General features: G+C 40.1%; 1 protein-coding gene across 4 annotated transcripts in view; it reads left to right on the top strand.

Annotated features, from left to right (window-relative positions):
* MGLL (monoglyceride lipase) overlaps positions 1-26,228 on the top strand; it is a 104,152-nt gene that overhangs the window by 661 nt on the left and 77,263 nt on the right. The window contains exons 1-2 of one of the 4 annotated variants that reach the window (XM_027882687.1): positions 1,853-1,937; positions 2,984-3,113. In XM_027882687.1, the coding sequence (XP_027738488.1) occupies positions 3,095-3,113 (19 nt within the window). In that variant the 5' untranslated portion in view covers positions 1,853-1,937; positions 2,984-3,094. Of the gene's footprint in view, positions 1-1,852; positions 1,938-2,569; positions 2,885-2,983; positions 3,114-26,228 lie in introns of those variants that run through there. The other 3 variants (XM_027882685.1, XM_027882683.1, XM_027882684.1) reach the window with 3 other exon arrangements.

Raw genomic sequence — 26,228 nt, 5'->3', positions numbered from 1 at the left:
AGTTGATTCTAGGTCTATAGACATGCAGAAAGGCATATAGAGCACGACATATATCAGTAAAATTAGGATGCATCAATGTCTTTAGTGGGCTAACTTTCACACTGCTGTATCAAGAGTGGGTTTAAGGGAACACAAAGGCAAGTTGAGGCTGGAAAGTTTGGGACAGATCCATAGTACACAAGGGTTTGGTTTCAGCCCCTTAGGCTAAGACTTTCCACTGCAGCAATGATTTTGGCTTATTTGCTCCTGTTTGGTTTGTTTGTTTTTGTTTTTTCTCTCAGAAGCACTTTTTCTTGAATGTTCCCAGCAGCCCTTTAGCGCTCAGCAGGCAGAAAACCCAAAGACTACAGCTGTGCCTTCAGCTTGTTCCAAGAACTCCACTTGGTTGAAACTAAATTACAATGTTTTGTAAAATTGGAATATCCTCTCTTGGTTGCATCCCTTATAAAAACCAAAGTGACATGCCAAGAAGCCCAAAAGACTAAAAGCAAACAAACATATTCTAAAATAACCCTGTCTGCTACTAAAGCAGCAGCAGCACATGCTGTTCTGTACCTTGAAGCTGCTGACCGGCTGTAATTGTGAAAGTGCAGAGTCAAGCCACCCTTTCCAAGCTCCCATATGACAGTAATAACCATCTTTCACTCCACCCTTCATCCCCAAAGAGCACATCAGGCAAGAGCCCTTTCCAGCAGGCAGAGCAGATGGGGTCAGGAAGAGAGGCCAGTTAGGTAACCTCTTCTGGTTCAACATATGGCCTACACATCTTTTTCTTCATGATGATACCTAGAAGCTGCTACTGTTGTCAAGATTTAGAAAGCCATTCTCTTTGAATAACTTGAAAGTCACATTAAGAAGCCTGTCTTTTAGGCACAGGTTCCTCTCAACTCCTCAGATATGTGGTTATACCTGATTTACAGTTGACAGTGAGAATCTTATTTTGGCTCCCCTGTTAATAGGCAGCATAACAACACAATCATTCTACTTCTCTACAGGTATACAGAATGCACACGTAGGGGGTCAGAATTCAGGTTGCACAGGTAACTGCAAAACTGGCATTTTCTAACTTTGACTTCTTGTTTTCCGATCTAAATAACAGTATTAGTGCAGGAGAGTTCTATACATAATTATATAGACTGTAATAGTAGAGTGAGGAATCAGGACCCTATTGAGCTGGCATTATTCAAACATACAAAAGATGGCCTTCTTGAAATCCACAGGAGGACTTTCAAACTCTCCCAGAACAACCACTCTTTATACATGACTCAGTGACAGAACGTGGTAGTAATGTACAGAAAGTGTTTTTATGGCTCTGAAGCTTCACTAGTCAAAAATCTCATATTAATCTGTTAGTCATCTTGAACAAAATTGCTTAATTTGTCAGTGCTAATGATCATAGAGTCATAGAATTGTTTAGGGTAGAAAAGACCTTTAAGATCATCCTGTCCAACCATTAACCCAGTGCTGCCAAGCCCACAACTAAACCATGTGCTTAAGCTCCACATCTACACATCTTTTATACCCCTCCAGGGATGGTGACTCAACTTCTTCCCTTTATCAGCCTTTTGAGATTTGTACCCACTAACTTTAGGCTTGTTCATAATATTGCTGAGAAAAAGACAACTATGATGGTACTATGGAAACACAGTGATGTGTCATAACCATAATTGCTCTGAAGTCACACAACTTCTATCAGAGATGTCAGGAGAACAAGCCTGTTAGAGGCTGCCAAACAATTGTTTTCAGGCAGTAACTTCCTCAAACAGTAGCCAATGAAGGGATTAGAAGGCAAGATGTGAACTAGCTGATGAAAATCGTCATTCTAAAATAACAGAGGCTTTAGGTTTAGAGGTTGTTATACAAGTCAATGCAACTGGAATCAGAGTAATGTGAAGACATGTCACCCAGTGATACCACATGGCCATTCCTGGGCACCAGTGAGCCTGACATGACATTTTTTAGCAGTGGATAATGCATCTGTGCTATTGCTTTCTCCTAAAAAGAAATTAGGGTAGCAGCTCTATGTAGCAGAAGAGTTTAAGTGTGCTTGTTTTATGACTCTTTGCATTTATAATGAAAAAAATGGTTATAAGTACTGGTGATTTAGATAGAGCTGAGCACAGTTGGAAGGAAGAAGAAAAAAAAGAAAAAAAGGTGTCCACAGCACTAGGATTATTTAAAGTCACCAGATCTGGAACTTTAATCTGTTTGTATCTCAATTCCCTACCCAGAGGACTCATTAAGTACACAAGCTTTTTCAACACCAATAACAAAAAGCATGTAAGTAAATAGGCAGAGATAGATCGGCAAAGGACAGATGGACAGGGCCTTGATGTTCATCAAATATGACCAAGTTCTTTAATGTCCATAAAACACTAAGCTGTAGCTCTGGATATAAACCCAGAATAATTCTACTGAGGTTTTAGATTTGGAAAGGTTTAGTGCATATTGGAAACATACTTAAATTTTCATGTTTTGTTAAGGAAAAAAGCAAAGGTTAAACAGAACAAAATTCATATTGACATTAGGGGTTAGCAGTCCAAAGGGCAGAATCAGGTCTGTGGCTCCAGGGCATGCCAGTGCCACCTGATAGGGTTGATCACTCATCAGGTCAGTCTGTGTCCTGTGAAAGTGATTTTAACTACACAAGGAATATCAGACTCATTTCAGTACCTGTTCCGTGAAATCCTCCACAAAGGTACAGCTTCCCTTCCACACAGCCTGCACTGGTAGAGTTTGTTCGTAAGGAGAGAAGGGGAGAAGGCATAGGAGGTCCATCCCTCCAAAAGTCTCCATCAGGGTTATAAATCTCCACTGCGTCAAGGCATTTCCGAGTCTGTCCTCTGTCATAGCCAAGGCACCCAATTCCTCCTGCAAAAGATATGTAGGTCAAATGTAGCAGTCCCACGTTCTTCTGAAAAATACATTGCTGGCTGCATTTTCTAGTTACATGTTCTCATCTCCCTATCTTTCCCTTTTGCAGCTCCAGAAGTTTGTGAGGAAGTAAACTCAAAGCAGAAGCTACTGCTCATTATCTACGGACACCAAAGCAAGATCCTCTCTGAAGTCTTGTATCCAAATAAGGACAAGCAGCATGTCTTCAAAACACAAAGGTATTTTGTTTTGTTTTCTCCCCATATAGTAGAAATTGTCATAATTACTTATTCTGTTTGCTGGACAAATTGTAATGAATCAAAAACTTTTTTTCAAATACTGTTGGTGGATTTGACCCTCACACATGTTAACCAACAATCATTTGCATTTGTTGGTTAGTTTTCTTCAATAAAAGAAAAGTGTTATACCTATTTCTTAAGGCAAATCAACTTCCAGAAACAAACCCATCCTAAACACAGGAATACCAACCAAGTTATTTGCAACAATATTACTGTTGAAGGTTAATTAGGGTGCTTGAAGATGGTGTGCAGGATTAAATCAGATCCCAGTTTTCTTTGGCTGGGAGATACTGCAACAGGCTGCAGATATACCTGAGATCTCAGTACATGCTGGAAACACTAAAAATCAGTGGAAACTCTAAAAATCAGTGGACACACTGCCTTCCCAAATCCCTTCAAGCGATCAAATCCAGATTTTGAATTCACAGCCTTTGGTTCTCCAGAATTAATATGCTGACGTACCCACGCAGGTTTTCCATCTGTGCCAGTGGACTCAATACCCGTAATGAGCACTGATGGTTTGCTGAAGAGGTTCTTTTGTGCGTGTGTGTGTATGTGACCACTTTTAAATATAAAATGACTGCAATACGCAAGCAATTTCCACAGGAAGGCTGGCATCCCAGATACACATGTAGGACTGCTCAGTTGGGGAAATCCAAAGTGCATTGTATGGTGTGTAATTATTCCCTTGCATATGCAAAAGGAAACGACTGGAAGTGCAAGCTGTGCAAGGCTGGTGCAGCTGCTTTTAAAATATATTGCCCCTAGAATGCTCTTAAGCTGGTCTGTCAGAGAAAAGAGCCCCTAGTGGTGCTCCAAGTTTTATTTGCATACTGTGTTATTTTTTATAACCTTTTTGCATTCTCCAAAGGTGTTTGAAGAGGGAACTACATATAAATGGGGAACACAATGCTCCAAACACTGTATTTCTGATCTGTGTTTTAGAATCAGATAAAGATAAAATCAGTCAAACCTCCATCAGAGGAGCAAAAGTAGAACCAAATTCAGTGTTCATTATCATCAGCAGGAAGCAATACTTGATTTTGTTCAATATTTGATTTTGAAAACCTTAACTGAGTTGGGTTTTCAGCTCCTTTTCCATGCACATAAAATCTTTACTTGCCTCACTACCTACCAGCAAAGTCCCAGCAGTTTGTAGTAGGTACTCCTTAGTGCTTGCTTGAACAAGGCTGGCATCCATATGCATTTGGTTTTAGCTTAACACCCTCAGCTAAGCAGTATTTGCTTTGATGGGCTGCTCCTCTGAGGCTTGATTCACCCGAGAGAGCTGAGGTAGGGATTAATTGTGGTCATGGAATTTTGCTAATAATTTCCATGCCAAAAAGGGAAGCATCACCCCACTGAGCCTTTCTCACCGAGCTGTTCCTTGGGTCTATTTAGAAACAATTTTCAGACTTCAGGTGTTTATTTATTGTATTGTTCTCTATGACAGAAGCATTATCCTCTTCTGTGTAGTATTTTCCACCACTCCTTAATGGCTTATAAGAGAGGTGCCACTCTTAGGATAGAACACTATTCCCCTAAATGTTTCAAGGAAACTTTTAAGAGCTAATCAAAATGTTTAAGTGATAACTCTATTTAATTGATTGCTCATCTCATAGGCTTTCTAATTCTACAGCATCCATTGGTATAATCAGAGTACAGCATGCAAGACAATTTGCTAACAGGGCATGTACAGTCTACAGAGTGCAGTGTGATGCAGAGAGGGATTCTTGAGGCAGTTTTAACAGTAAACCAATGGTATAAAAGCTCCCCACAGGCTAATTTGACCCCTTCAAAAGACAGCTTTGTGGTGCCAAAACCAGATTGCTGCTGGATATCAAGCTGGGTTTTTTAAAATTAGCCCAGGTGTTACTTTACCCCACTGAAGAATATGCACTCACCCACAAGAAAAGTCTTCATTTGAAAAATGAAAGAGCTTCTTGTTCAATCAGAGGGATGAATGGTACCAGTTAGGGAATGCATGCGGCGTGTCAAAAAACAATAGCTTTGCTGATTGCCTCAATATTTCAGCAGGGAGGGGGAGGTGAACAAAAGGGCCCAGAACTCTTCTAGGAGGATAATAGCTGCTTATTTCTTCCTGTGATTTTATTATAATTTTCTAAATAGAGTAACTGTAGGGCAAGATAACTTCAGAAAGAACACAAATAATCAGGTACAAAACTGAGACAGCAGTCAGCGGCTTTTTGAAAAAACAAAAAAAAATCCCAACCACTACCTGTTAATGAAGACCTTCAGCTGCTATTCCAGGGGATCCATCACCAAAGGTTTTTTGTATATAGCTATTAGGAAAGTAATTTTCCAGGACCTATTAAAGCATCTTTTAAAAAAATTTCAGAGCTACGGTGTTTTCAAGCATTTATGAAACCTTCATTGGGTAGTTTAAGCAACTTACATTTAACCTCCTTTAATCCTGTCATTATCAGCAACAGTCCTGAATATACAATATATCTCCCTTTTATTTAAACCCTGCACCACTATTTCAGCTAAATCAAATTTTATATTCAATTCACAAGGGCAAAGCTAAGCAAAAAAAAAAAAAAAAAAAGGGAGAAGAAAAAATCAAAGCAGAGTAAATTTTAATTTTCAAGCTTAGAAAAAGAGCATTCTGGAAAAAAAAGAAATCAAGAACTTCAACCTCCTCTCCTAAAGCAATTCTAACACTAAAATATTGTTAACAAAGGAATCTGAGGATATTAGGCTCTATGAGCTCTGCTTTGCTGTGTTCCCAGAAGCCCTAGCTGAGAAATACTCCTATGAGACAATATATTTTTTCCTCTAAGGAGACGGATGTCTTAGGACTCCTTCCAAAGAAATTAATACACAAATCAGAAAAAAAAAAATCTAAAATTTAAATCAATTCACATCTACAACCAACTGGAGGAATCTCACTTTTACCAGGCTATTTATCATCTACAATGTGGAATTTAAATTGGCAGAAGAAAATAAGCTTTCTGTGTCAGACAACTCCGGCCACTTTCTGATCCATCATTGAAGACTCCAGATCACCCTGTCCCACAGGCTTCTTCATTTACATTTAGGAAACTATTAGGAGTGCATATGGAGACATAGGGAATTACAGTTAAGACCATTAAGATTGTCTTTATCTCAAGATCTCTGGGTAAAGCAGTAGAACAACTGAGCTCATACTCTACTCCTACAGGAACCTCTGCATAAAATGGGGGTAAGCTTTAGGAAGCTAAGGCAGGGTGCAGAAAGAGGGCAGAGGTGCTTTGGTCATTTGAGGGAAACTCTTGTGCCAAGTGACCTGTCAGCAGTGCATGGTGTACTTGCAGTTGTACCTTAAACCACCCAGAGCTATAGATGGGGTCAGTAAAACACACCTGCTGTGGTCACAGCCTCCTGGGAGTTCCAGCAGGTGTGCCAAGGGCAGCAATAGCTATTTCCATGCCCATGGTCTGAAATTTATGCTGGAGAGGATCCTTCATTAACCCACGCTCTCAAACAGAGCAGGTGAATTCAAGCCCACCTAGCTTAGTTCCCTGCAAAAATCACAATTACATGCCCTTTGTGCTGGGGAGATGGATTTCTCACTGGGAGCTTTGAACATTTTTGTCATTTTCACATTGATCACACAAGAGGATTTAATCCCAGAACTCAGACTTCTCCTCCTGTCCTTCCAAATGCACCCTTTCAACACGTTAGGCTTTTTACATTATGCACTTTCCCTAGGAGATATTTCAGATTCCACTGAAAGATTGGAAAAGCCAGTGAAGCCACCTTTGTGTTCCCAAACCCATTAACGCTCGAGAGCTTTCTACAGCACACTTGGATGAGTCTGCAATCAAACATACTTTCAAGGGCACTCTGTAAGCAGTGGTTCTAATGGACTTTAAATTTAACATGAAGTTCCATTAGTAAAATAAATATATAAATAAAATACATGATCTTTATTAAGAAATCAGGACTGAGAAGACAAGCCTTTGATGCAGGAAGGCAAGGCGGGGTAGGTGATGTGATTAGCACATCTTCAGAATCTCAATGAGGCACAGTTCTGTGCTATGCTCTACCCACACACTGCTCGTAGCTGGCTGAAGGCAAAGCACACGGCTTTGGCTCAGGTCAGCTGCCTCCTTGGCCCCATGTTCATCTGAGAAGACCAAATGCAATTTGAGCCACATCAGCTCTAATAACAGCACATCCTTCCAGCACTTAAGGGGAAACGTCTATAAATGATGGTGAAGTGGTAAAAGAGTCCCTGGTAATGATTAGTTCAGCAGGTGCAAAGGCAATATTTCTATAATGCCTAACATGCAGCTGAGTTACAACACATAGGGAACATTCCTACCTACATGCACCCAGTGACTTCCCCCATGTCACTGACACTTGTAAGAGCAGGCACTGGCACAGAGCAATTGCACTTCTAAGTCTCATCCACACCAAGCTCTTTTGCAATTCAATTTCCCAGGCAGCTGAGTCCAACAAGGACAGTTTTCTTTCCTACAGGAAAAACACACAGCTCCAAGTCTAGATTGCTCATTGCATAGACAGGATGGCTGACTAAAAGGACACCTACAACGTGGTTTGAGGTCCAGATAGAACTGAAAATAGCTCTCCATTGAGACTGGGCAGCAGATTCCATACCACTTTATTTGGTTTCCCCACTAACAGGCACCTGAAGTTAGACATGAACTACAGTCTCTCAGCCAGAGCAGTATATCAGGGAACAACTAGAGCAAAGCAGTTTCCAAAAGGAAGGTGACCCAGGTAATAAGCTCACCATGAGGGCACAGCTCCACAGAACCAGGGACAGGCAAATGCAGAAGGTCCCACCAGCAGCTCTCAAGCAAAGACAAGGTTACAAAAAAAGGACTAACCCCCCCCCAGGCCTGTGTTTAAATAGTGCTCCTGGACCTATGGGCAGAGGGTGTGGGTGGAGGCCCCAGGTGATGCTGATCAAGATGATCAAGACCTATTAGTGCCCTCAGGGCACTGACACTGTTATTCTTTGTCATATAGTAAAGTCTTCAGATCATAATACCAAGGAACATTTGTTCTTACTACTGCCTCTGAAATTTTATCAAAGGAACCTGGGGAATGGGTAAAAAAAAAAAAAAGTAGTAATTCTCCAACAAGCAAATGAAATCCAACTTTGCCTCCTGTAAAATAATTCACTATTAAATCGATCTCTGGAATGCACAATGGATTTAATAGTGCTAATCTCTTATGTAACGTTTCCCTTCATTAACAGCACTCAAGCTGAGTCTCAGCAGTTGCGTTTCTCTCTCTCTCTCCCTCTGCAAAGCGGGGCTGCATAGCTGGTTTCTCAGAGAAATGAGGGAGCCATAAAGCCCTGGCAGGCACGTCCAAAGATGAAACTGAGGAGCACTGTCATCCTTTACTAACCCAGAGCACAGCAGATGAGGTAATGCAGCTTGAAGAAGACATGAGGGCAAAAGACTGATCAGAAGCAGGGCTGAAAAAAAACAGGTGATCGTCTTCCTAAACACAGTCAGTGTTTCAGATCCAGCTCCATTTCTCATGAGGTGCCTTTTTCTGATTTCTTTTGATAATCCCAAAGTGTGTAGAAAGCATTTCTGATCTCATCTATCAGACCTATTTTTCGCCTGTTTTTGTTCCTCCCTGAACACAGGCACTAAGGAGGCTGTTGCACAGGTATAAAGAACAGAATCAGGCCGATAAACTGCCACTTGTCACAAGTCCAAAGCATATTTATAAATAGACTGGTTTATTTTAGAAGAAGTTGTTATTCAAATGCACAGTTAATACTCGAGCATGAAAGCTAAAATGTCTCCTTCCAGCCCCTCCCACACACAATTTCTTTTCCAGAGAGACCCCGAAGTACATATTCAAATAAGCATTTTGTGGTCGAGACATTCAGTATTTATTGAACTTCATTTGACTGCTTAAAACTTTTAAAAGAAGCTCTCAGCAGCAACTCAGGAAGAAAAAAAACAAGTTGTGAGAGGTGGGATGCCAAGCTGAGGAGGATAACTGAAAATTCTTTGGTTTCTAAATCTTCCCTAATAGGATTTCTCATTTAAATCCTTCTATACATTCTTACTTATAAGGTATAAATTATATAATGATAAAAGCAACATATGGTTAAGGATGTCATGGTGATAATTTTTTATCAGTGACCTGTATTTCAGAGGCAGTAGTTCTGCTGAGTGTGTTTTAGCATAAAGTAATGAATATGGCATTCAGATGGACTCATTTGGATAAATTTTCCTAATTTGTGTGTTGGCTGTGATAAGTTTTCAGAGACCTAGCTGGAAAGGATATTTTTTTAAGCGAGGGATTAAAATGCATGACCTTAAATAGAGCCCTCCTATTTGGTTTTCTTCCAAAAGTGTCTCAATTGCCTCTGTCATTAAGAACACAATACTGCTCTTTCTTGGACTCTCCAACGAATATAGTTATGTTCCTGGGAAAATATGGAGAGAAAGAGCTGAGACCAGTCAAATGAGATGAATAGGAGAAAGGATTTTGAGCCTTAGGAAATGCTGTTCATTTACTTATGAGGATTATGTATGGTGTATAAATAGCATGAGATTCTCTAGGAGCATTACACAACAAACAGACAATTACATTGCAGGACTGCTGATTAAGACACACGGTACAGGTTCCTCAACAATGCTATTACTCAGACCAAAAACTCTAATCTATCTCTCATTTTCCTTCCCTCACTGTGACTCTGGAATAATTCCATTTAAGTCATTGGGGTTTTACATGCTGGAGCTGCAATTAGGCTGGGAAGAGGTTTTGGACAGTGACTACATACTCTCTGTTCTGTGCCAATAGGACTTTTCAGAAATTAGCACTTCAAAGGCTGAGCATCAGATTCTGATCTGGGTTAGAATAAAACGAGCCTGACACAACACAGATGACATCAGCAGACTACTTACTACAGATTTACACCTGCATGCATGAAAGTAAAAATTGGACTTGTCTGTCAAAGAAACTGCTACTGCACCTTATTCAAAGCTAATATTCTGCATCTTCTTTCTGCTTCATATTTATGATAAAAATTACTTTCATACATCAGAGATAATAGAGAGGATCAACTTTCTCTGCAGTGATTTTTCATTTCTGCTCTAGAGTCCTCAATGTCCTGACACCTGTATAAGTTATACAGAAAGATAGAAATCCTGTTGGAAAGAGCTGACAAACTTACATCATTTAACGACTTTGTTTTCAAGGCTTGCTGGAAAGAAATCTCATTTCTCTGCAACACTATGTTAGATCTATCTATTTCTTTATTTAATATTTTTATTTCTGGGAAGCAAGGCTTGGTCCTGAAGGCATACTGAAGATATCTTGCATTTACCTGTTTCCTTTTTTCCCCTCTCCCTTTCCTTCCTCTGTCCCTGGCAGCCCCCAGTGGATCTTCTTAGCTGGGCGCAGACTGCAGGACCCCATGAGGAACAATTATGATATGAGAAGTGGGGGATGCTTGTGGGAATGCCTTTCCATGCTTCTGGATGGTCCCTTCACTGAGTGTCCCCTCACTGGGGATGTTAAATGTTCAAGTTCTGTGCACACAGACTTCACCATGGGGAACCCCCTTTTGGAGTGAGGAGGGGGATCAATAGCAGTGGTTGAGACTCCACAAAAGTCTCCCTCTCATCTATAGCACAAAAGCTTAGTCATTATGCCTGAGTACAGACATCTCTGAGGCCGCTACATGAGAACAACCTCTCCTCTTCAGAATGTGTCTTTTTGCACAAATCACCCTTGACAGCATCTTTCTAGACTCCCAGAGTGCCCGACACCTTTTATGAAGCAGGGTGATGTCGAAGGGATCCACAGCTTTGAGGAGCCTGCAACGTTTTACTGCCCTCATGACAGTTGCTATTCTTTGCTCTGTCACTATCAACCTCTGTTCTTTCCATTCCCATTCTCTCCTGAATGTCATCTGCATGATCAAGTACCACATCAGCCTGATTAAGAACGTTTTCACCACCTTCCTTTCAATGCCATGAATCGCCCGTTCACCCGGACGGGGTTACCATCGCAATTCGTTCCAAGGGAAAACTGAACCCACCTGACATCCCAGCAGCCTGAGAACTCACAAGGTAACAAGAACTTGTCACCATGGATAAACCATGGAATGTTGCTTTTCTGTGTGAGGTTCTAATTACAGTTGGCGAGTGTGAGTTCACAACTGGATATGAGGCCATGTGTGATATCAGCAGAGTAAGAGGCCAATGTCATGGCTGTACCACTGTTTCCAAACAGAGTTTGTTAGGAAATTGTTCCATCATTTTGAGAGGCCTTGGAAAAGGCTTTAATGTCTTCCACAGAGCTTTCAGACCACAATGGTTAACATTTACCAACTACATTGTCTTCTTAATTTTAACAGCTAAATCTCCATTTCCACAATACTCTTACAGATGGATTTAAACCAGAATATTCAAAGATAGAATTTGTTGACAAATCATTTTTGGCTCAGTGTCAGGCTTGTCTTTCAATTAGAAAAGTAGTTGTAATATTATCTGATTTCCTAAGAAAACAAGACACGTAATTACTCTCACTACATGTGTATTCTCTATCTGCACTTACATTATTTTCTTTGCCTTTCATAGCTTTTGCGCCTGTTGCCCAGTTTCAGCTAAATTTTGCACATTGATGGATGTTAAAGTCCTCACAATGTTTGTGAAAACAGGCAATCAGGAGCTTGCGAAAGCAGCCCAGACCTAGGTCAAAATGTCTTCTCTGCAACTAATATTCCTGCTACCTGATGGTAACTCATTCGTGTCTGCACATGCTGCAGTTACACCTTGAGTGGATAGAGCATAAGAAGGGAGGCAGGCTCAGAGATGTAATGGTAAAAGTAGCCCGGTCTTTCTCAAAAATCTGCTCCCTGGAGCAGAGTGTGAGCTTAGTTACCCCTGGTATAAATCACAAACAAGTTTGTCCATTACAGTGAAATTACCCCAGATTTACACTGATTTAAACTGAGAACAAACATTGCCTTTATGAATGCTTAGTTAGATTTAGTGGCAAGAGTGAAAGGTCCAGTGCAGCAAACTGTTAATCTCAGCATTAAGTGTGTTGGTTCCCTTAGGAATAGGCTCGAATAAGGAGTGCCATGGGAAGGTATGTGAACCAACAAAGTGATGGAGACAGACCAAGAGCCTGTCACAGCCCATGTGCAGATTTGATTGTTAGCAAAGATTTTCTCACATACACACACAAATTATTGGTATTGGCTAGCATGTAAGAAAGAATTCAAGTCAACGTTCTGCTCCCTGAATACGGCAACGCTGGCAGCTGCACATACCAAAACAAGGCTTTTTATATTTTTAACATTAACAAAATGCTTCTGCAGGTCTGTGAGACCATGAACCTGCCTCAATGCCATTTAAACAGGCACTTTGCAGATTTAATGCTGTGCTTTGTGTTCACTCTGTACGTTTCATTACTGTAATTGTTCAGATATGCTTCAGATATGCTGTGTGAGATTTTGAGGGAAGAAAATGGATGCAGTTTTCCCTATTAGCCACTCCTTTTCCTTGTCTCAGTGTCAGGCTTGCTGTGAAGAAGACTGTCAATTTGTTTTATCACATGCATCCCAAGGCGGCTCCTTTTTTTTGCTCCCTGACTCTCTTGTGTCATCACAGTGTTTAAGGTCTTGATCTTGGAGCACTGTCTTACTGAAATGCATGAATGCAGCCTTTCTCTTCCCGACTATTCCAGCTGCTTCTTCTGCCCCATTAGAGCATCAATGTCAGTATAAATAATTATATATATTTAACCTTTTACAAAGGATGGAGTTTCCATATTTTTGAAGCACCTTTGAACCTGGGTAGCCAACACTCTTATTATTTAACAGCACACTGACATTCTCTATCACTAACCTTTGACAATAATGATATGATTTTCTGGTTGGAAAACTCTCTTTTCCATATGGGCTCCTTTCACCTTCCTCCTGGTTGTGGCTATGGGCCTCTCTCAAGCCACTTAAGAGAAAGAAGTTTCTCTAAAAGAAGACAAACACAGCATTAAAGCCACTTTCTTCTTCTACTTCAAAGACACTTGCTTACATACACCCCCTGCAAAACACTTTCTGTATTACATGCAGGGAGCAAGCTCTGCTTTATCCACATTATATAACAACCCAGACAAAAACAGAACACCTCCATGTAGGAGGTGTATTATGTTGATAAGACTGTATTTTTGTGTTCACTTTGATAAGCTTGTAAGCAGGAGTAGTTTGAAGTAGAAGAGATTGAAATGTCCCAAAGTACTGTTGTGATTGCTGCCTTCTTCATGTGTGATGCCCATGAGACCACAGGAGCATGGAAGGGTGTGAATCACTCACAGCCCACATGTGGATTACTTGATTGTATGAGCTTTTCCCCAACTTCTCCAAGAACATTCCAGTCACACATCTATCTATAATCCTTCTCTCTGTTACTTGGACACCTCTCTGACTCCTATTCCCCTTCTAAGATGCCCCTTTTAACTTTTGCCCAGTATCTGCAGTACCTTTCTTCTACATCTGCCTTTCCCTGCCTTACATCTTCTCTTCAGAAAAATCCCTTGCTTGCCACCTCTTGAGCTGTTTGCCAGTTTTCAGAAACAGGTGATGTTCTCTTTGTTAGCTTGTACATAGGTTGGGCTGGGATCATGAAGAATGGTCTTTGGGAAAAGAGTCCTTTTACGGATTTACTGCAGAACTGAAAAATATGGGTGGGGATCATTTGAGACAAAAGACTTTGTGGTAGGAGATTATTGAACTTTTTCACACAAATCAATATTTTTTGTCAAAATACTGTTTTTTAAACAAAAAAAAATGAAAATATTCAATCAAACAATGACAAAATGAGAGACTTAAGTGTTCAAAAGAATGCACTGCTTTGAGGTGGGTGGAAAAGAAAGATTCATTGAGTTTTATCAAGATAGAGAAATAATGTTGGCTTTGACTGGGAGATCCAAATTTTCTTCAACCCTATGCCCTTCTTTCACAACGCTGGTTATGTTCCTCAGCTGTTCAGTGCTCACTTGTGAAATGGTCCTTACAAGGCTTCTCTACTCACCTTTTAAGATTCATTACTATTTATAGCACACACTGATACCCTAAAGAAAAGTAGCTTAAAAAGTGAAGTGCCTTTGTACTAAACATTCACCTAATTTAATCTACATAAATCAAGAAAGGAAGAAATGATGAGGGGAAGAGACAACTTTAGAAAAATACCACCCATTTAGTCCAGCGTACTTTGTCCTACGGTACTTAACAAAGGGTGAGATATTTCACTTCACAGAGGCAAAACTGCTGGAAAGAAGAAAAAGTCATGGTGCTATCTGTTAAAAAATCTGTTTCCTCTTACCCAAGACATAAATCTCCCCGCTGACTACGGCTGTGCTGAAGCGGTACTTTGAGTACTTCATTGGAGCTCCTTCCGTCCATTTGTCTTGGCCCGGGTCGTACCGAAACGTTCTGTTACTTAATCGATCCGGCTCATCGTCAGGCAGATCCATCTGTATGAAATATGACAGCCATATAATAATACAACATTTGGAGCCCTCTGCACATGCCTGCATGCAATTAATCACAGCAGACAGCTCGGCAGATAAATAGCGCAAACACATCAATTATAGCCGCAGGGGATTGTACTCCCCAGGGTTTAACAGCACCCGTGGCTTGTGGCTGGGAGTCCACTGTAGAAGGCAAAGGAATGAGTGGGCATCTATATTCTGCACCAATAAAGCTGAGCATTTGGGTAATAACAATACATTCATGGTCCCAGCTCTGGAAGAACGTACCCCTTTCACAAGGCTGCTGTACGGTCTTAATAATAATGAGGGAAAACCAAGAGAACTGTCTGTTTTTTTCCTGCTAAATGTTGAAATCTATTCCCACTGTTACTCAGACCATACCATGAGTCTCAGTGAGGTACTTTCCTGGCCTTTCTCAGGCCTATATATATGCATAACTTATTCTAATAAACATTTGCATGTTTATTTAGTCAGTCTAACCACAGTAATGTTGTCCAACTGCTGTAACTTCAATGGTTTGCATAATAAGCTCCTAACTCCCTACAATATCTTTGCTGCCATAATACTCCTTTTATACTCACTCCTACTCCTCTTGTTCTCTCTAATCTTCTTCCCCCTTCTCTGCCTGTCTCATATGATGCAGGGAACTCAGATTATTTTTTTTGGGTACAACACCCTTGAATGTAAGCAGTGGGATGTGGGGGGAGGATCCAGAAATATTTTGGGTTGAAAGTTTTCACATAGAGAGAGTGAGAAGGAGAGAACTACTTTGCTTGCTTGTGATGGTGTTATATGTGTTCCTGTTTTTCTTCTTATTTTTCTTTCCCAAAAGACCTTTCCAACACTAATGCCATGGACAAGACAGTAGGAGGTAAACTACAAAGTAAATATAAAGCCCCTTGGTTACTCTCTGTAAGTGCCCAGGGCATGTTCATTCTCCATGGTAAGTGTGAAACACTGATTTATTCACTGAAAGGGGGTTAACTGTGCATTTTCCACACAGACTAAGCATATACTTAGGAGCAGGCACCATTTGATATGTTGAAAATTCACGTTCATCTTCATTTTTTGTGGTAACACTTGCCTCAGAGTGAACCCTGTGCTCTTTATGTACAGAAAACATAACTTTCAGCAGCCCTTCTCTATTTCTCAAGGGTCTGGAACCTTCCTCTTGGCCTCACCAAATGCTTTCTTCTGTTTTAACAGCCCCCATTTACCAAGGCTGGAGTTGCTTGGGTTTCTAACTCTGCTGGCACCAGTGAGGCCAGACCAAAGCTGAGCTGAGCAGTGCTAATGTGAGCCGAGTCCTTGCCCTCCTAAGCTGTCATTTTATGTCCCGGCTTGACTTTGTCTTGCCTTGTTTCAATTACAAAGCCTGAAAGGGAAGGGAACATGTATTTATCTCTGTCCTGTAATGGACACGTGCACTCAGGGCACTCTGTCAATGCTGCATCGTTAGTGTTTGTTCAGGATCGACAGAACATTCAGTGCTGTTCAAGCAGAGGGACGACCCCTGCCTTGGAGAGCTCATTTGCTTTCCCAGTGCAGCTGTGGTATCCCCACATATACAATCACTGCATCTGACAGGGGGAAGATATATAGTACCAGAAGAATTCAGCACTCTGCAGTGCTGGTCTTAAAGCACTTTTTTGAGAGCTTGAGCTAATTTATTCTGATTTGTTCTGGTACGCCCTAATCTTGCAAAGCTGTGGGTTTTAATCAATTACTGTTAATTTGCTCATCTCAAACTTATTTATATATAAACTCAGACTCCCATGCATTGTTACTGATAGTACTTGTAGGCAGGTATCCAATTTAGGTGGGTTTTTTAAACCATTCTTGGCTCAATATTCCTGACTTACGCTTCTAAGCCACTTTCCCCTCTCACAATCTGTTCTGGAAAAAAGCTTAACAAAGCTGCTTGTCTGACTTCAACGTCTATCTTTGTTATATGACATATCTTTCAGTTCAAGCGTTTTTTTTTTACAGACAGACTGTTTCTACATGAAGTGTTTTCATATTTTAGTTCTTTAAATAGTGAGATACCCTTGCTCAGTTGTTTCTGTATCAGAAATACTCTCTGATCTTTCTGTTGTCTCCCTGGGGACTCCTGCATTCAAAATATCCAAAGAGGTGTAAGTCTTGTTAGCCGAATGTATCTCTCTTTTAAATACTTTAATTTATACCAAGAGGACACAATCCATTGAATTGTGATGACAATCTGAACATATTGCTGTCAGCAATGGGGATTACAGATGCTCCACTTCATTGTCAAGTAATCGTGGGACCTTATCCTGAACTCTCAAATTTAAACTGCACTGAACAGTAAATAAAAATGGACTATGCTCTTAAAAAAGATCTTTTGCACTGGGAGCACCTGGAGAGAGCATACACTGCTCCTGACATCCACCTTCCTTGTAGCATAATTCTGTATATTGCCTGAACATGGTATCTCTGGCCCTGCTGAAAATTCCTGTAAAAACTTTACCTGGCCAAGCAATACAACTGAAACAAATTAATGGATTGGTTAAAGGACTCCGTTTTCCAGAGAATGCTTTGACTTTTCATTTAAAATGTAATATAATTAAAATCTAATAAATTAGCTTTAGTTAACCAAGAAAGCATCCTGAGAAATTGAGGTGAACTTTAAATGTCATATATAAATCTGTCCTTGAAGTGTACCTGTGTACACGCTTTTTCAAGACAGGGCACAGTTAAGGGTGCCTGTATAATTAAATACCATTATTTATGATTTCTGGAAAAATTAAGAAGATGGTAAATAAGGAATAGAAAGGCCGGAACTCATGATGACATGGGAGATGTATTTTAAACTCTTGCTCACTGTGCACATCTCTATAAATAAAGAACTGCCCTTCCTGAAGTTGGTATTTACATCAAGGATGGCATAGATGGATATTGTTCTTCTTCACCCTGTTTGGTTTTCCTGCAAAAGATCAGAGGAATGTGAGCAATTTACTCTTCTGTTGTCACTGATGTATTTTTCCCATGCAAAAAGCACTGTAAAATTACACAACACTGCTTGCTAGTGCACAAACCAAACCACAGTAACAGGCACATTTCTCAACCTGTGGTGTCCATCCACCCAGCACGTACAGCTTGTTCTTCACTGTCACCACCACATGGCATGCCAGTGGTACTGGAAGAGGTGCCACGCCTCTCCAGGTGCCTTGCTCCATGGAATACTTCTCCACACAGTTTGTGACCAGATACTGATTTTTCACTTTCATTTGCCCTCCTATTACATAGAGGTCGTTGTGGATAGTGCCCAGTGCGTAGAGCTCACGGAGCTGAGTGGTGCACAGGCTGTGCCAAAACTGGTTTCCTCGCTGGTGGTATCTGTAGGAGAATCCAGAGTTATAAATGCCCTGGTTCACCGAAGTCCCTTGGAAGCATTACCCCCTTAATCATCAATGTTTACTCAGGCAATGGTACAATGACAAGAGGAGATTTCTCCTTCACAGAGAAGTTATAAAATTGAACTCAATGTTAGCAAGATCAAGCATTTTTAGTATGAGGAATTCTAGGTGTCCTTTCAAAGATATTTGACCCTTATTAAGGTGAGAAGCCCCTTATTTCTGCGTGTGGTGCTCAATCACAGTTTCCACTGAAGTTAGTGGGAAGACAGAGAGCTCAACACTGCTGAAAATAGGGCTACTTCAGCTGACTCAGTATGGATTTATTTCCTTAAACGTAGGCATTTGTATTTGAAAATGCTGCCACCATTTTAAAGTTTTATCTTTAATCCAGAAAATGTCTGGTTTTCTTTAAAATGGATGCATCTCAAAAAGACATGAATAAAAACAGAATGAGGGTTTACAGATATCAATCATTATCTTTGACCTATGAAGTACTATCATCAACTTTAACAGAGAATTAAGTTTTCTCTGTCTTACTGGACTCATTGGGTCATTTGCTTGCCTCATTTCCCCCTGCCAGTGACTTAGAAAATAAGTAGCCTTGGAAAACATTGAGATTTGAGTAAGAAGAATATAAAATCCACATGCATTGATCTAATCAAGCTCATTTAAACAGAGAGAGAAAGAGTAAATCCATCTGAATAAATCCTCCTTCTTTCAGGAGAAAATGCATCAAGATTTGGTTGTATGTATATAATTTAGTAATATGAAAATATATTGTGACAGACTGATTAAGGTAATCAAAATCTCTGGGAAAAATAATTTCAACTAAAAAACATTTTGTCTAATGGACTTTTTTTTTTTTTTTATCCCCAGAAACATTATTTAGATTTAAAATTTTTAAATAATCAGGGATTTTCTGACAGAGGGTACACACCTATAAATTTCAATGTTCCTGGTCTTTTGTCTAGACATTTTGATGGCGCTTGCCTCTCCTGCCACAATGATATCATTTTTGTCAGTGACAACACCAGTACAAACGCATCCTAAACCCTCTCCATATTTGGGAGAGGAGATGAAGTAAGTCTTTCGTGTTGCAGGAGCGTAACAAAAACTGGCATCAGCGTAGCTACCATGTCTGGACCTAATACCAAGAGAATTGTTGCCAATGCAGAGCAAGAGATCAGTAGTTTCCATGCCATATCGCAGGCTGAGGGAAGGGTGGCTGGATAGTTGGATGGTTTTCAGTGCTTCCTCAAACATGTCGTTGCATTCTGCATTGCACAGAATCATTGTGTTCCTTTTCTGTGCTTCCACAAGAAAGGAAGGGCTGATGAGTACCAGTCTTACTTGCTTGAGGAGCTCAGTAAGGTGTTCTGAACGTGACTTTCTGCTGTGCTTGACCCATCTAATGACGAGGTCCAGAATGCTTTCCTCCCTGGAAATATTCAGATCGTCTGACTTTATGAGAGCCAGCAGCTGCTGGAATTCAATCTCTAATATTTCCTCCTGCAAGCTCACCTCAGCAAAATGCTGATACAAGTATTTCCTTGCTTGATCACACAAATCTTCTGCCCCAATGTGGTTTGCAAAGTAGTAGATGCCCACGCAGTTGGAAGCATCCATGTGGTCCATCATGTACTTCTGACACATGTTGCAAACATCTTCCATCTGCATGAAATATGCAGCCAGTGCAACAGTCTGCACGTTGTGATTCGTGAGGAGCAAATCTGCGCTGTACATGTAGTGGAGGATCGTGGACACGCTCTCTGCAGAGATGTCATACAGCACCACCTCTCTCTGCGTGCACTCGACCAAGCCACAGGTGAACATGGCTTTGAAATAGGGACTGAAGGCAGCCAGCACCACCTTATGGCAGGGGAATTTCTCACCTTCTGCAACAAGCACAACATCAATTATCTGTGTTGATTCTTTCATTCCCTTTACTTGTTCTAATAAAGTCAGGCTATGGTGCTGTTTCCTTTTTTCCTCAGCCTTGTGATCCATGGTTGACCTTCAAACTTCCTCTCTTTAAATATCCTCAGAATTCAAGGTCTTCATCGGGAATATTTCTAGAAATAGAAGCACAACACTGCCCAATAGGAACAAAATATTGGGCAAATGAATATTGCTGTTAATATCTAAAGATAGGAATTCTGTAGGGTGTGATATAAATCAGTAATGCACAAAAAGTATGTAAAATTATGGTGAGGTCTCAGGTTCAATTTCTCCAAGAAAAAAATGTAAGAAAAATCAACACTTCTCATGATCTTCAGTATTCAATACCTAACCCCAAGTTTTGTGATTATTTAAAGACAATTATAGACCTCCCTTCAAAGCAGTAATTTTCAACTGCCTTCTCCCTCCTTCCTCTGTTCCTGATCCAGAGCCTGTTAAAATTGAGGGAAAGCTTTCCACTGGCTTTAATGAACTCTAGATCAGGCCATTAGTCCCTTGGCTATTCATGTTTTGTCTCTCATGCTCCTGAGGGACATTAGTCCTTGCTGAATGCTGACAGTATTTCCAACAGGCTCTTCGGTGAGACTGCTGCAATGGGGCCTTCTCAGTGTTCACAGCATCTCTCAAATAAGGAGTTATGTCTAAGCAGAGATTTCAGAAAAGGGTTTGACAAGATTAAAAAAATGGAAAAACATTAATCTTGTTTCTCTCGCTGTTTTTTGCAGTGATCTACACCTCTGCAAAGCAGGTGGGAAATAAATAGTACTGCCCGGTTCCCTGTCACTTTACAGAGCCATAAGTGGATGTGTGGATATTTAATATTCTGCCTTCCAGCAGGTTTGGGTACCAGTTTGCAGAAGAGTTTTGATGCAAAAGCCCTGTACTTACAGCCTTGCAGAGCAGTCAGGAAGCTGCTGCCTCACTTTACCGATGGATTTGCCTGTGTCCCATCACTCCCCACTTCACCAGTAGCTTCTCCCCAAGCTCCAAGCTGAGAGAGCCAAGACTGGTTTGGGCAGGCAGAGACATCTTTCACCCACAAAAGATGATGGTGAAGTGACAGGAAGCAACTTGGTCCCATTGGCCAGATTCTTTACTCTTTCACAACAAAGCATAGGTCACTGGTTTCTACAGAGTTGCTACTGGTTTCCTTTGGGATAAATAAAGGATCAATAAATAGGGGCCAGCTTTCGAGCTGTACTCCCGCTTCTCAGTGGGATGTTTATGTGCTGCAGACTCACAGAGTTGTGGTTCCACTTCCTGCAAGCTCAAAGGAGATTTTTAATTAAATCATAATTACTCACATACTCCCTCCAGTTTTATTTATAGGGAAAAAATAAGGAACTTCATGGTCCCTTTTTTGTTTGTTTTTTTTTAGTACGGTTTTGTTTGGATTTTTGTTTGGGGTTTTTTTTTGTTTGGTTGGTTTGGTTTGGGTTGGAGTTTTTTTGTTTGTTTGGGTTTTTTTTGGTTTGGGGGGTTTTTTTTGAGTTGGGGATCCTGTAGCGAACCTTTCAGATCAGCAAGCTGCAGAATGTGAGATACAGTGGTAGAGGTTCAGTGGGAGAATGACATTTACCCATCACTTGAGGGATACCAGTCCTTAGCATAGTTTTTGGCTCTCATGTGTTCATGAGACAGTTCTGTTTTGGAAATGCATTAAGGACTCATGTCATGAATCACCAATACATGAACAAAACCTAAAGCTGTGGCATAGTGTTGTTTAAAACACATTGTAAACGTGCTAAGAAGTGCTTAATGAGACTGTTGAAATGAATAACATTCCTCACCAGCTTAAACATTTGCAGGATCAGGGGCTTGTATGGCAGATTGAACTGTTTTTCTCAAATCCTGGCAGCACAATGAGAAGTCTTAGTTTCATCAAAGAAATATGTATTGACATAAAAAAATGAACATATGAAATTCTTTGAAATCCATCTAAATGTATTTTTACAAACAGTCCAGATTTCTCTACAGATTTAGATAGATGGATTTTTTAAAATATTATAGTTATTTCCCAGGTGAAAAGGAAATATACATATCGTCAAACTCAAACCTACTCTTTTAGCTGTTCAGTTAGATTTGGAACTAGTCATCATTCTGCAAATTACATAGATTCCTCACTTTGAGTGCTAAATTAAAAGCCAAGCATGCTTGAAGACTAGCATTTCCTTGATTTTTTCAATTCTTTCCATATTCCAAATCTGGAACTAGAAGCAACAAATCTGAGAAATGAATCTGGGTTATTACCAGATTTTAAAAATGGATTTGGAAGACAAAACATTAACTTTATACTCTGGATGTAGACCAAGCTCTGATCCCTTCTTATGGTACTTTTAAAAACCAACCAAAGACAGTAAGTTGAGTACAAAAAATACAGCTATGGCATTTTGAAATCTAGATTTTTTTTTTCTTTTCCTTCTTTTTCCTGGCTCCATTGAAATTAAATACTGCATTTGAGAAAATATAGGTCTTAATCCTGCATCAGCTGCCTCTGGAGAAGACTTTAAATCAGAAGTCGTCTTTTATGAGATAGAAAATGTTCTTTTTTTAATCCTACATGATAATTAGATGTTTACTGTTTTCTCTTTGTGCTATTTTATCACCTTATAATATCTGATCTTCATTTTGATAAAGGAATCACACTATATCTCTAAGATCATAAGCACAGACATCTTAAAGAAGTTGTAGTGTCTTGAAACACAATGTTCACTCCAGTGTAAGAAAGTGTTAGTAACTACAGACAAGTCCCCAGGCCTGTTTCGCAATCTGACTAATCAGGACTTTTCCTCCAAAATGATCAACTTCTCTCCTTTCTCTTTTGTGATGTTAGACTGTCACACATCCCCCAGCTTTTCCATAATGGTCAAAATGTGCATTTCTAATGTGAAGAACAAGTGAGATGATTAATCATCGTCATCTTTCCCAGACTTCTGTACAGATCAGGAAGAAGCTGTGTGTAGAACTGACTTATGATTTCATTTCCTTTGCTGGTCACCTTTAAGGGTTTTTTCACTGTTAATTTAGCTTTCTTAAGAGCAATACTTTGCCTTTGATTACACTGTTCATCAGATTTGTGAATTTTAAGTGTTCATACCAGCGATTAGCATATCTGGCACAACATGCTCACAGCCGTTTTCTCCTCTTCCATCAGTAAGACATTAGCAATAGGAATCTTGAGGCACAATGTAGCTCATGTCATTTATGTACTACTTTAGGTACTAATTATCTGATGGATGAGTCCTATACCCACTACCCAAGCAATGAAGGCACTGCCCACCTGCACCCAGGGCTGGTGGGCTCCTCAGCTGCCCACAAAGCTGCTGGGTTGGCTTTTGGCATCCTTGGGCAGAACTGTGCAAGGAGAGTGCACCTTGCAGGCAGGATTTCCTGCAACCCTCCAATCCATCTTCACCCACCTCGCCAGGCTCTACAGAGCAATGCTGCTTCCTGAGGCAGAGCTATAGGGAAAGTGTGGTTACCTCACACTTTCAAGAAGACAGTATTTGCCTTTCCTTGTCAAAATGCACCTTCTTCATCTCTGTGCTTTGATAGCACAGCAAGCTCCCGACTGAACTGTACTCAATAAAATCATGCTGTTGACTTGTGTGTAAGTCTACTTTCTCCACCAGGCAGCTGAAGAAACTGAAGTTAAAAGGCTAAAAAGAAAACAGGATTAAAACCCAGGGGTGAAATCCTGCCATTAACTTCAGAAATTCATCCCTGTACATTAGCTGCAAACTTGTCACTTCCCTCCTGGCTTTTAGCAGTGTTTAGGTGAGGTCACTGGAAGAATATTAATATTCTCCTTTATATCACTGGAAAGACTATTAAAGGGTAATAATGAAACAGTGCTGCTTTGCTTTCCCTCTGGGTTACAGAGGGGAAAAGATGGTACATTGATATTAAAAGAAAGGATAAATGTGATACAAATATAATTTGCAGTGAGACACTGCTCTGAGACTGTGCCAGAGGCTGGGTTGTCATTATAAAACCTCCAGCACAAGGTTCAAATCCTTTGTAATGTCACAAGGAGCTGAAATCAGAGTTACTGCCTTATTCAGAATTTTGGGATATTTTTTTCTTCTACTGTGAAAAATGGATTCAGGTGCAAATTTTCATTGGATATTACTTTATTTCAGAGCCAGGCTATTAATTTTCCTCCAGTTCTGGCTGCTACTTTAATTTTTTTATCAACTGTTTTGTTAGTCTAATTTCACTTTTCCTTTTTTGCCTCTGTGCTATGGAAGAGCCATATATAATTTTATGCAGGAGCTCCAGCATACGCTTTGCAAGGCAGTAGGGTGCTGCATGAGCAGTTTAAAACATAAATAAGCACACTGCTGTGAGCTCAGCTCTACAGCTTTTATGAGGCTATCAAACTATAAATAAATGCTATCCTCGATTCTCAGTTACATTGCAGCCTCTTTGAACTGCCCCAGCACAAAGGCACTGTAAACCAGATGGAAGGATCTCATCAGGAATTTCCCTCAACCTCTGGAAAAAAAAAGAAGAAAAAAAAAAAAGCTACCTAGTAATTAGAGACATTATTTTGTCTGTATTTTTGTCTGGGTTTTTCTTGTATTTTCCCAAGGAATCTCCTCTTCCCGTGCCGTGGTGGGAGGGTGGGAGCTGCAGGACCCGACCTAGCAGAGGTCACAGCACCCAGCGTGGGGGGCACCTCCTGCATCCTCCTCTTCCTCCTCTGCTTTTTTTTTTTTTCTTTTTTGTTTTTCTTTGCCTTAATGAGCCTGCCCTGCCTTCAGCCTGCCTCCCTTCAGGTGCTGAAAGGATCAGAGTTCAGTCACATCAAAGGACCGGTGCCTCTGCCTATGAATTATTTGTGCTTCCTTTGTTATCAGTAAGCTGAGAAGCAAATCTGTTAATTGTATGCATTATGACATTTGGCTGACAGCCACAGCAAGGCAGAAATCAGTACCCAGATGATAATAATGTTATAATCTCGGGGTTTAATTATAAAAGCCGTGATGGCATTTAAGATCAAGATTTTAAACTCTGCAAAAGATCCCGCAGAGCTCAAAAAGGGCAAATAATAATGCTAATCTTGATACAAAGAAAAAGTATAAGAAGATATAAAAAGGAAGCTTCTGGGGAATTATAGATGTTCCTGTACCTATAGGATAACAGGAATTATTCTCTTAATTCTGATACCTGGAAAGATGCCAGAAGAAATTATTATGTGATTGAATTATAAGGATTTAGATGGTTACAAGGTGATAAAAGCAGTTATAACACCTATTTATCTAGAACAAATTGTGTCAATCCAATCTAATTTTCTTCATTTTCTTTTTTTTTTTTCAGGAATAATAAGGGATAAATTAGATACTTTATCTTGTGTTACTGATATGGTCCTATGTGATAATGTTGCAAACAAATTGTGACAGTTTCAAGGAACTTTCATGCTTTGACTCAGACATTATTTCTTGAATCAATTTCATCCATTCTGTCCAGGTAAAATATACAGACTTGTGGCAGAGAATTAAGTGGTAGAATTCTTTTTAGGAAATTTATGTTTATATGGACATACAGGTAAGTGCCTCTAAAATATGGTTCTCTGTGACAATTAGACATTTAGTGCTTGGACTTGTTTCAAGTATCACTGTAGCTATGAGCATCCTCAGTACCTTTCCTGAAGTTTTGCATAAATTCTTCCAGCTGTCAGTTACTTGAGGATTTAGGATTATCAGACTTTCAAAGGCATCTAATTAAGTTAAAAGTCCAGCTCCTACTTAAGCTCACTGTGCAATTTAGGGACTGAAGTGTTTACATCACTTTTAAAGGTGAAACTTCAGCCTTAAATAGCTTAGGCAGTCTTAAAAGGTTTGCCAGATGATGGAATCTCCTTCCATAAAAGTCAGAGAAAGAACCCTCTTTGCTCAGGCCTTTCAATCTCCCAGGATCAGCCCCATAGCAGGTACAGTTCCAGAGATCTGAACTGATTTATTGCTGCTGGGGAAGGAGGAATTTTGAGGTTTTGAAACTGTGAACACTTCAAATCAATTTATGTCATTGGCCTATATAAGATAAAAGTTTAAATATCCTTCTGAGAGAGATTTTAACTATTCTTCTCTCTCCATCTCTGTGGTATCTTGTTTATTTTCACATGCCATCTGATTCTGAGGAGCCTGAGTCAAGGCAATCCGAGGTCTCACTATATCCAGGCATGGCCAGGTCCTACTGGGATGTGCTG

This window comes from Empidonax traillii, unplaced genomic scaffold (genome assembly GCF_003031625.1).
Source record: "Empidonax traillii isolate 1590-97213 ecotype Southwest subspecies unplaced genomic scaffold, ASM303162v1 scaffold109:size1658292, whole genome shotgun sequence".
NCBI classification, from domain to species: domain Eukaryota; kingdom Metazoa; phylum Chordata; class Aves; order Passeriformes; family Tyrannidae; genus Empidonax; species Empidonax traillii.
Note: the sequence above shows the minus strand (reverse complement) of the source record. Positions and strands in the feature narration are given on the sequence as shown.